The 12,526-nt window shown below is 37.4% G+C and overlaps 1 protein-coding gene across 3 annotated transcripts in view; it reads left to right on the top strand.

The window, feature by feature from the left end:
- The window catches only part of LOC125459518 (transmembrane protein 263-like), a 145,670-nt gene extending 135,364 nt beyond the window's left edge, over positions 1-10,306 (top strand). For all 3 annotated transcript variants that reach the window (XM_048546046.2, XM_048546044.2, XM_048546045.2), the window contains one exon: positions 8,914-10,306. In XM_048546046.2, coding sequence (XP_048402003.1) covers positions 8,914-9,200 — 287 coding nt within the window. In that variant the 3' untranslated portion in view covers positions 9,201-10,306. The remainder of the gene's footprint in view (positions 1-8,913) is intronic.
- Positions 10,307-12,526: the final 2,220 nt, after the last annotated feature.

Raw genomic sequence — 12,526 nt, 5'->3', positions numbered from 1 at the left:
CCATCAGATTGACCTGCAAAGAGGCATTGAGTGCTAGCACACCGATTAAAGTTAGGAGTTTTTCTCCATGACTTTGCTTTCACCACCCAAAGATTGGGTGATTTTGGACAAGCATTTGAAAAGAAGTTGACTTTAATTGCTGTCTGCATTACTGTGTTAATGATTTTTTTGCCTCTTTCTGTGGGAAGCAGATTTGAAAATTACATGTATAATGAAGCATATTCAGCAACAAATCCACTTTCTACTTAAGAATACTCAATGTCCATCAGATTTGTCAGTTTCAAGCAAGAAAAACAGGAACAGTTTAGTGTTTTTGTCCACTTACATTTTGTACCTGTCATCTTTCAAGCTTGAAAAGATAATTAAATAGCAAAGGTGAAAGTAAAGCTAACTACCTGTGCAGTGTTAGAGCGAGTTGAACCACTGACAGTGCAATGGCTTTAAAAGTTGTATTTTGTCCTTTCTTTTTAGATGAAGGAGCTTAATACAGAGGTACCAAGTGGTCTGTTCCAAACCAATAAATTAGACTGCTTGAGAGTCTTGGGTTTTTTAAAAGTTGGAACAATAGAAGCAGCATGAAGGGGTGGAGTCAAGCTCCCACAGAAGCAGGATGTTTAACTTTCAGTAACTGCTGGGCTTAGAAGCTGCTATACAACTCTCCTTCTTCTTGCAGCAAAATGCTTAAGTTGTCTCTCTCCCCCAGGGCCTGCCTCCCACCCCCCTTTTCTGCTATATATTTCACTGAAGCAAAGGAAGTTGTGAGGCAACTTTTATGTAAGTTTATAAAATAATGAGAGATATAGATCGAGTTAGCAATAGTTGACTTTTCCCTAGGATGGAGGTTTTTTAAAAAAAGTGAAGGGCAGTGTTTTTAAAAGGGTAGTTTGCATGTGGAATGAACTTCCCGAGGAAGTGGTGGATGTGGGCACAGTTACAACTTTGAAAAGACACTTGGGATAAGTACATGAATAGCAGAGATTTGGAGGGATATGGGCCAGGAGCAGGCAGGTTTAGTTTAGATTGGAACTATGTTTGTGGACTGGTGGACTGAAGGGTCTGTTTCCATGGTATATGACTCAACTCTAGATGAGTTGATGAGGTAAAGTTCACTTTTGTCACAGTCACGTCGGATATCTTTTGTGAAGAGCTCATTGAATGTTTTGCTTGGATGAAAACCTGATTAGAGGAATTCAGTTTGGAGTTGAGGAAAGATAGGTGACATATTCAAGAACTTGGAAATGGAAAGAGGTTGGTCATCAGACAGTAGTTTGAATGGATGGTGGGGCAAAGTTTATTTTTGAGAGAAATAATGGCAGTGTACAGTACCGGCTTATGTGGGGATATTGAATTATTGAGGAAATGTGAGGGGGTCTCCTGGTCAAAACAATCTATTAACAGGAGGATTCCATTGAGGATGAAAGCAAATAATTTGTTTCTATGGATCGAACTGTTCACGCTGCAGAGCAGAGTTTGACACAGTATGCTGTGAACATGAGTGAATTCGGAAAACCTCCCTTATTTTATTAAATGTAGTATTTTATTGATTTAATAGACTTTACATTGTTATTGAAACAGTTTAAAATGCAGAACTGCTGCTAATCTTAAATTTATCTTTGACAATTCTAAATTTCAGACAGTTACTTGGAAACATACCTGTAGGACAGTGTCCTTGACAATGAGCCTAAAAAATCAGCAGTGTGAAATTTCATTTCCAGCAAGCGATTCTCGTGTACTTTATAGTGGTGGGTTTTATGCTTAAAATTTTTACATGAAGTCAAAGAATGATGGCGAGCCTCTAATAACCATGCTTAATCTGTGGAAGAGTGAATCTAAGCTTAGTCAAGAAATCTGAAATTTGAGTAGTTCATATTTGCCACCAGTAATGTTGTATAATATAAAACTCATTGTATGGAACCAGGCATTTGGGGTTACATATGAGTTATTTAGCCGAGCACCAGCAATTATCAGCATAGTGTCTAATCAAGACGTGCAACCAACTGTTTTGTGGCCTAGCAGAATGCAAGGGTAGTTAACTAAGCTATTGAAGCTATGGCCATGTTGGAGATTTTGGTTAAAAGTTCATGCTCAGGACCGCTGTTGAAAATTATTTGGAAAATCCATGTGCAGAAGTAAATTTAAACTCATTGTGGAATGATGTACATGTAAAACTAATTCATTCAGTAAGCTTCTTTTATGCTTGAGAACCTCCTGGCATTAAAATAAAAGTATGGTTTTCAAGGAGCTATATCACCATATCTGTGAAAAAATTTACAACCTAGTAACTGCGATCAGATTTTGAAGTTTTGGCCCATATCCCTCAATCTTTCCTAACTATATATCTGCCCGAACGTCATTTAAATGTTATAACTGTACTGTATCTACCTCTTCCTCTGGCAGCTTGTTCTACATATGCACCACTTTCTGTGTGGGGGGGGAAAAAGTTACCCTGAGTTGCCCTTTAAATATTTCCCATCTGACCATTAAACCTCTGCCTCTAGTTTTGAATTTCCCTAATTGCCTTGTTCTTTCTAATCTGTCCAGCCCCTTCCTTCCAGCAGTTCTTAAAAGACTGGCTTTGTATTGCAAACTGTCACCTGTGCATTGTCCTTTGTTGCCTTCAACATTGTGACAGCTAATTTGGGTTTTTAATCCTTGTTTAGAGACCTGTTTGAACTATCTTGTCAATTTTGGCAGTGACAGACATTCTCGTACTAATCCCAAGTGTAAATAATCAGGCCAGGTGAACTATAAAATAAGTAACTGTGGATACTGTGAATCTGAAACCAAAAAAAACTGCTGGAGAACCTCAGCAGGTCTGGCAGACTCTGGAGAGAAAGCAGACTCAACATTCCAGATTCAGTGACTCTTCTTCAGAACTAGTTGAACCATATTTTCTTCAGCCAATTCCTTCCTGCTGGGGAGGATAGAAATTGAGAAATAATAGGCTTCATCTTATTCCACTCTAACACTAATGACCTACCATTGGAACAGTATAATTGGGCTAGCTCATCTGTTTTGCACCAGTTTTACAATAGGGAATATGACTTGAGGATTTTTTTTTCGTGTATCCACCTTCGGAGTTAACAACAACAGTTGCTGCTCTGATTCAGCAGTGGAAGTAATATGTTAATCTCCAGTTTGCATTTCTGTTGTGCTGTTATTTTATTTTAGCCTTATTCCATTCATCTTCCATGTGCTGTCTTTTTAACACCAATCGAATACAACTCCTGGTCTTCCTGTTCAATAACCTCCCAAGTTCAATTTAAAAACCTATCATGTGAGCATTCAAGATTTTCCAGACTCCTGAAGAAGTTTTAGATTTACTACAACCCCAGTCTAGTATTTGGCAGCAATCGATCTTCCAATGACCAATTTCACTGATCTTGCAGATCTGGATATAATAGTTTTCCACAGATGTTTGCTAAAAGCGTACACACTTTATTCGTTAGAAGTTCCCTTAGCAATGGTAGCATCTGAATTTCTGGCCTAATCTGTAGTTTTGGCTACCGTCACTTAGTTGCTAGTGAAATCCGATGGATCACCAATACCAATCTAGAAAAATAACTCCCTTCCAATCTGCAATTCCCATTCAGCCATTTCCTTGGCTGTGGTCTCTATTTAACCTATCAAGTTTGCTTTCAAATCAATTTGAGACATTTTTAGAATTGCAGTGGCACCAAATAAGTTAATCTTTAAACCTCTTCAGACTCTCAAAGCCCAGTGCTACCTGCTTAAATTCCAAAATAAATGCTATTAAAATATACATAAAGTACACACCTTACACTATCTGTGGTCATATATTTGATTTACTTTCAGACAGAATTGTAACCTTGCACCATAATTACAACAGCCCTGTATGGCTAGATTAGATTCCCCATTGTTTCAAATTTGCTTTCAGCAATCTTTTATTTTCAATTTTTGTACCATGCTGAGTCACGGTGCCCTGAACTAATACATTGTGGTCTTGGAACAATCTTTCAAACCTCCTTCAAGATCATCTTTAGGGGTTGCAAAATTTTGCCAGAACATTGTTCAGTCCTTTCCACATGTGAAGAATAATTCTATCTCAACTTCATTGTCATATTTCTGTTGTTTATTCCACTGAGAAGACAGCAAAATGTGAATCTCTATTGAATTAAATTATTACATTTCCCCATCAAAGAGGGAAATAGAGCCAAATGTTCACAACTTGAAAAATACTGCACTGTTGATCAGAGTTGTTGCAGTGGTGTCTAGGAAAGTATTAAGGCTGTACTTTATTTGAGGTGTTCTAAAAGAAGTAAGTTTCTAATGTTCTTGGTTGCAGTCACTGGGTGTGAAAAGCAAAGTTATTGTGACAGTCTTCACGGCATTTTTTTGGCTGGGGGCGGCGGCGGAGAGTCCATAGAATCATGCACCCTATGTTTCTTTATTTCCCACAAAAATGTATTGTTACTTGTACATCTGTTTGGTATTTGCAACAAAAATGTAGTTGACTGGATCACGTAAAGAGAAATTATTGCGGTATTTAAACAATGATGCCTATTGAATTGGGGTTGCCTTTTCTATAAGCACTCATCCTGTTCAAAACCGCCCCTTTTTTTTTTAAAGAAGCTTCCTCTGAAAGCTCCTTCCAGCCTTCAAAAATTGCATTGATTTCTATTCATCTTTCTCTCTTAGTCATTTCATAGAAAATGAGGATGAACTTTTGGACACTTCAGTGTCCTGCACAAACCATTAACCCAGTTATTAATGCAAATATCTTAGATATTTGCAGTTTTTTAAATAATTGCAAATGTGACTACATTCATTTGGGGAAAGGAAATTGAAGGTAGTTACCAATGTATTTTGCGTCCAGTTTGAGCTAAATAGTTGAGGGCTTACTGTCATAATTAGCTGCTACTGATATTTACTAATTGGTTTGAAGATACTTCCCTGTCCATTTATGAATTATGTTCGCTAATATAGTTACAGTAACAATTTTTAGATATTGCTTCAATGGGTCTATTTTATGATGATGTGCTATTCAAGATTCATTTTTTCTTTTTTACGTGCACTTGAAAAATTAACTGAAAATAGTACTGCTGTGGCAGTACACTTGGAGGAGCATGCGCAACCAAAGCAACTTTAATATTAAAGCTGAATGTGGAGGCAAACTGATATGTCTTATCCACATTTATAGGGTCAGCATTTGGCCAGTATAATTTAAATAATGACCCCTTCGTGCAAGCACAGGTCCAATAATAAAATCAACTTTGGAAATGGAGCAAGTATGGAGTCCTAGTGAGCGAGTACTTGAGTCATTAGTGTAATAGAGTAATTCAGCATGGAAACAGGCCCTTCAGTTGGATCCAATTGCCTGCATTTGGGTTATATCCCTCTTTAAACAATTCCCGTTCATGTACCTATCCAAATTTTTTTAAATGTTGCTGTTGTACCGGCCTCGGCCATTTTTTTCCCTCTGGCAGCCCATTCCATGTACATACCGTTCAGGTGAGGTGATAGTCTAATGGTATTATCGCTGAACTGTTAATCCAGAGGCCCAGATAATGTTCTGGGGACCTGGGTTCAAGTCATGCTAGGGCAGATATGGAATCTGATTTCAATAACTATCCGGGATTAAGAATCTAATGACTGTGAATCCATTGTCAACTGTTGAAAAAATCCATTTGCCTCACCACTGTCCTTTAGGGAAGGAAACTGCCATCCTTACCTCGTCCGACTTACATTTGACTCCAGACCCACAGCAATGTGGTTGACTCATAACTGCCCTCTGGGCAATTAGGGATGGGCAATAAATGCTGCCGGGCCAATGATGCCCTCCTCCCGTGAAAGAATTAAAAAATTATCTGCATGAATCTGTTGCCTCTCGGGTCCTTCAATCTCTCCCTCTCACCTTAAACTTATACCCTCTAGTTTTCAATTCCTTTGGGGGGGGGGGAAACTATATGCATTTACCCAATCTATGCCCCTCGTGATTTGAAACATCTCAGTAAGGTCACCCCTCATTCCCCTACGTTTCAGGAATTAAAGTCCTGTCCTGGCTAACCTCTCCTTCTGACTCAGGCCAACTAGTCCTGGCAACATCCTTGTAAAGCATCTTTGCACACTTTCCAGTGTAACTACATCTCTGCTATAAAAGGATAACCAAAAGCTGTACCCAATACTCCAAATGTGGCATCATGAGCCACGTTGGTGATAATATGTGCAGTTTGGCTGCATTTGAACAGATGTGCAATGCAGAAAATAAACTGCTGTGAAGTGATGAATACCTGCAAAATATTTCATATAGCCATAAATAATCTTTTATTTAGATTTGACAAGAACTGATATGTAGACTGTTGACAGTCACAAGTGGTTTTCAAAATGTTTTGAAATCTACAGATTATAATTCAGCATAACTCATCAAAAATATATTGAATGACAATTTGAACTCTGTTTACTGAGACCGTCTCGGTATTTTAACTGCTGATTTTTGATGTCTTATTTATTATCCTTTTGCAAGTAGGATTTCCATGGCATTATTTACATGTATCCTTTTTTTATTTGTTCTTGATGAGGAAGGCCAGCATTTGATGCCCTTGGTATTACTTTTGGAAGGCAGTGCTGTGTTACCTCTTAACTGTTGCACTTCATCTGATGTCGGTGCACTTGTGCTGTTTTAGGTGGGACTGTGGTTTGAAGGTTACTACCTTGAAACTTGGAGAGAGATTTCTGATGTTTCTTGCTTTCCAGTTGTACCCTAAATGTAACAAATTTGCTGTCTACTGCAACAGAGTTAAATTTACTCTCCCTTATAAAACCCTTTGTTTTATGTTATAAAACATCTCAAGGTCTGTGGTAGTGTATCAAAAAACAACAGAGGGTTCTCTGTAGCCCCCAAGATCGGGACCATTTTTATTTCTTAGCCAATGTCACCTAAAGCAGATTATCTGACCATTGCTTCATTGTGCATGGCCCAATTGGCAGCAATTTTTTTTTAAGAAACTAATCACCGCAGATCTTTTGAGAGTAGTTGGAGCAAAGGGTCTGTTTCCATGCTGTATCACTCAATAACGCAATAAAAATGTGTAAACCATAATGGGTGTTAAATAAGTACAAGTCTATTATGAGAACAGTATTTTGATTGCAAAAGTCACTTAGATCTAAACAAGCTGTATATGGTCATCACCAGTCGACTATTACAGCCAGCTAATGATGGTACTGAATTTTTTGAGAGATTGTTCAAGTACAGATTATTTAGACAGTTTCATTTAATTTTATTACTGCAAACTCATGAAAATATCAATACTGTATACATTTGTTAGGTGTTAGTACTTCTGCAAGGTGAAAAATGGCAGCTATTATACTAAGCTTGATGTATCGGGACAACTTAATTGACAGAAATGTACATTAGACGACTGGAATTATGGGGCACATGAGTGATGTTACCTTTACCCAGTTTCATCTGTGCTGCCTGTACAATCAACTGCGTTGTGGGAAAGAGATACTGGAAGATAATTTTCCCTGCTAAAACTTGAGCCACAGTTCTAGTCCTCCCCTGAAGTTTAAGTGCATTTCGTGCAACCACCATAACAATTACCTTCAGGATTGTACATATTTCAGTAAGGTCACTGCAGATTGTATATGGCCTTTCTAAGGTCCTTTCCAACTGTAACATCACTATTCCACTTTTGTGGGTATTCTATTCCTCTCTCCATAAATGAAAACCTTCTGTATGCTTTACTAATCACTTGTACCTACTTACTACTGTGGTGATTCATGTGTTAGTGCATCCAGATCCCTTTGTACCTCCCAAGTTCTGTCTGCTTTGCTGTTCTTCCTGACAAAATGAACATTTTCCACAAGGTCCCATATTGCAGTTCATCTGCCATTTTCTTGCCCACTCACTTAACTTGCCTTTATTCAGACCCCTTATGTCTGCCTCTTAACTTTGTTGTCTGCATGTCTTTGCTAAATTTATAGATGACACAATCGTTCTCATCCAAGCTATTGAAATAGATTATAAGTAATTGAAAAAGTGAGCGTGGCACACCTCAATGTATGAAAGATTTTAAGCGCTGAGAGCGTGAAGCAGAAAGTCATACAATGATTGTCAGTAAAGGATACTCTGACCTATTAGCTGGCTGACGTCATCTCCTTCTCCCCATTACCCTGTCAGTTGTTTCTGACTCAATAATTATCCAATTCCTTTTTCAAACTGTTAATCTGCTTATACCATATTCTATTCCTGAAAGCCAGTTGAAGAAATACAGGAACTAATTTTTATTCAGTTTTAATTATTTACAAAGTGAGATATTACAGCCTGGGATTTTAGACTACTAGTCCAGTGACATTAGCATTACACCACTGTCTTTTGATTATCGAAGACAGTTGACTTTTTTCAGCGTTTTTAAGATTGTAAGTGGGCAACCTTAATTACTAAGGCAAATTAAAATCAGCTACATTAGAAAAGTTGTTTCTAAGATGAGAATAGTCATCGAAGGTAATATTACTATATGTTTGCAATAGTGTGAGACCTTTTTTGAAATTGGGTAAAAGTAGCATTACACTTGTGTCCCATAATTCCAATAATTTAAATTGGAGTTATGAATTGCAACTATATGTAAAGTATCCAGCTCTACGTTGAGTATTTTTGTACGTCATGGATATAAATGTTGATTTGAAATAGAATCTTTGCGCACTGTGTAATCCATCTGTTGTCATGAATTAATAAAAGTAACAGATTTGAAACACTGGAAGAAATTGGAAGGAAGAGTCAGGTGTCATTTATGACTAGTTCAGTTGCATGATGAGCTTAAATGTATTTCAGTGCGCTTAATTTATTTTTCAATTTCTTTTTCCATAGTAGGTTACAGTCTAGGAATGAATTTATGAATATTGTTTCCAAGCTGCCTTATTGATAGTAATCATATGTTTGAATCATTCCCATAGAATCCAAGAGGGATCTTGGCATACAAGAACCAGGAATGATCTGGAGAGTGACTGGTGGACTTTACAGTATCACAAAGGGAGCGGTAGGTGCGACACTTGGAGGTGTGGCTTGGGTTGGAAGCAAAAGTCTGGAGCTGACCAAAACAGCTGTGACCACTGTGCCAGTGGCAGGTGCTGGCTTGGTGAAGGGAAGTGTGTCAGCAGTGACTGGTGGAGTCAGCGCTGTAGGCTCAGCTGTTGCCAGCAAGGTTCCTTTTACACCCAAAAAAAAGGATAAATCTGATTGACTGGAGTTTTTAGGGTACATGTTCCTTTTAAAAAAAAATCATGACTTAAGTATACCTGGGCATGATTAGATACCTGTACGTGCTTGGTATTTTTTTAAAGGGGCAACCAAGTGAGTTTTGTGTTTCTGGAAAACTTTGCTCCCTGCCTGACCTCATCACCAGTGCAATTCTCATGTCATATCTTTTCACTGTATGCTGTAAATGACAAACTGAGCCATTGGTTCCATCCTACAGTCACCATTGATTAAAGTATAGCATTGTTTCTGGGCTTCTGACATAACATTGGCAACATCAAAATTGACAGTAATCACACCAGATGCATAAAGAACATGCCCAATGATGATTCTTTCAAATGAAATGTACAGAATTTTTTTAGAGAGGGCAGTGAAACATTTGTTCCCATCTAAAGGGGAAAAAAAAAGAGATTTCTCCTCTCAGCCACCAGTGTAAATATGTATTGGTTCCTGCAGTATTTTATATATTTGTTTTGTTCCTGTTGATGATAATGGGGCTAACTTTTAGTATTCTGACTTTGCTTTTTATTAGTTTTAAGCAGGACGTGATCAGGCGAATGTTGCTTCAAATGTGTCAGTGACAGAAAAGTTTGAATATTGTATTGGGTAAAGTTAGTATCCAGTCTTAAAGTATTTCCTACTTGCAGCAAGTTAGCTTTTTGCTTGTTTGTACTATTTTACATGTCTAACTAGCTCAGCACTGGGAGCAACATGCCACACTATAATGCTTTGGCAAAGGTTACATGTTAGCATAGCCTTATTCCTCACTATAGTTTGACAACTGTACCTTGCTATAAATGATTGGCTCAACAGTTTATTGGAATGAAATGTTGACTATGACCCCATTTGTGATTTGTGCTGTTTCCTTTTTGTTGTGCTTCACATTTGCCTTTCTGTCTCTTTTCTGTACACCCTGATATTTCCGTAATGTTTATGTATTAAGACTGAAGCAGAAAATTGATTGCTGTTGACCAAAATGCAAAACATTTAGTTTTTGTCTATAATAGAACTATTTTTGCAAATGACACCTGAAAGCAATGAATTAGACTGTAAGTCTGTATTTTAATGGAAATAAAGTTTGAAAATCGCCAACTTGTATTCAACTTCATGTAATTTGTGCATTTCAATAATTCCAAAGTATCATATACTTGTGTTGTAAAAATCATTCTGTTGTGGTTTATTTTCCTTTGAACATGGGTATAGGTTGCATTTTAAATGCAGTCACTAACCAAGGCACAATTTGTATAACAGAGTAAAGGAAATGATGGTAATTCTGAAATGTTACCTTAAATGCATTAGGAGTACACAGGAACATTAGTTCACAGAGCAAATTCTGAACCAAAAGCATGAAATCATTTAAACTGATACATTTTACAGAATAACCTTCCAGAAAGAACAATGGTGAAAACCCTGAAATCTCTTAACAATCAGCTGCTGAACTGATGGGAATTTAGAATCTCTCTGGGAGGATGAGTTATGTTGTGAAAAAAAATTGAGATTAATTGTTTAATTGTGTTGTGGGTCTAGCCAGTATTTCCAGAGAATGTGCTACCTCCAGCACCACTACTGCTGGCAGAGAGTGATGTCCTTTCTGGTCACTAACAGATAAATCATATCCACATAATTTTTTACTGAGCTTGTATATCTTCACCCATTATTTGAAGGCGTTTGAAAAATTGAAGCTTCAAATCACTTTAAACCCATAAATTGTGCCATTTTACATGCCATGTAAATTTTCGTTTTGCTGCAGGCTTAGATCCACTGTTCAAATCAGCAATAGAATGATTATGGTCCTCAACAAATATCCTAAAAGTTCAGCATTGCAAGCTGTGACTTTAAATCCAGCACGTCTGATTTTTGGTATACTGGCATCAAAATAATATGAAAGCTGCCTAACTTTTGAAATAAATCTTAGTTGGTTCACTGGACATCCAGGAAAGGGTGCTAGTTACCCCTGACCTAGTCTGGCCAATACTCAATTTACATCGTGCTATAGCAGTAGAGTTATCAACAGTATACCACAATGAAGTAGCATAGTAAATCACTATTTCATTGTAGAGCTCACAAGAAGGTGGACCCACCAGTTTCTCAGAAGCTGGAAATAAATAGCATGTATAACTTGGTCAGTGTTCCTCAGAACTCAGAATAATTAATCAAAACAAACATAGAAAGGATTGAGTGAAGGACTGATAACCCAAGCAGTATCACAAAACTACTTTATGATCCAGTACAATAATTTAAATACATCATAACTTACTGAAGCTCCTATATATTTGGGTGCATGACATTGTATTGTGTCTCCCTGTATTGTGTTGATAAATCCAATTGTATTTCAGAATTTCAGTCATGGAATGCGAAAATGTAATGTTATTAATGTAGAGTTTTTGTGTAAAAGATGAATGGGGGAAATTGACCAAAAGCTACGGATTGTTTTGTTGCATTTATTTTGCAACGCATTATGTTAGTACGGGATATGTTGATATTTGAGGTCAATATTTGATTTTGTCTTCAACTTTTAAATCGCATTTTCCAAATGTTTCACTTCTAAGTTGCTGTTCAGTAATTTTAGCAATACCACTAATTTTCTAATGGACTTTTTTTGTGGTAACTTGGTCTCTTGTCCAGGATGGTATTGTGATTTGTGTCCCCGTATCCCCCCTCAAAGTGGCTTTAAATCAGCCTCTGTGCTCTTATCTCTGACAACCAAATGGTAAGATGATTTCCCTGTCTGAAGTCCTTCAAAGGTATTTCAGTGACTGTAAAACACCTTCTTTTGGATGTTCTGAGGTTGTGAAGGATGCATTATGCTGCAAGTCTTTTGAATATTTCAATAGTGTCAACATTGACAAGCCGGTTTAATTCAACTCTTTAGTAGCTAACCAACGCCATGATCGCATGCATATAAATTGTATCTTGACGCAAATGTTTCAGCGTGCTTCCAAGATTGTATTGGTCGAAATGAATTACTGTCCAGCGCAGCCATGTTTGAATGTTTGAAAACTGATTTGGATTTTAATAAGCGCCTTGAAAGAAAGGGAAATTTTAAATGTGAAGGGGTTTAAGGAGAGAATTATGGAGTGTGGAGTAACAATAGTTGTAAACTCCTGGTGAATTGAATAACTCAAGCTGTCGAGATTACTTTAATTATGAGGTTGTAGGGTTTGAGAGATGGGAGATGTAGCTTACAAGGAAAGTGGGTGTAGCAGAAGTATAGGACAGCTATATGGAAAGCAATATCCAGAGTGGGGCAGAGGATGTAAGCATTGAAAAACAGCAGTAGTTGAGTCAAAAGGGGAAATAATTGTAAAATGG

Source organism: Stegostoma tigrinum, chromosome 17 (assembly GCF_030684315.1).
Source record: "Stegostoma tigrinum isolate sSteTig4 chromosome 17, sSteTig4.hap1, whole genome shotgun sequence".
Classification (NCBI taxonomy): Eukaryota; Metazoa; Chordata; class Chondrichthyes; order Orectolobiformes; family Stegostomatidae; genus Stegostoma; species Stegostoma tigrinum.
The sequence above is the reverse complement of the archived record's forward strand: the minus strand, read 5'-3'. Positions and strand labels throughout refer to the sequence as shown.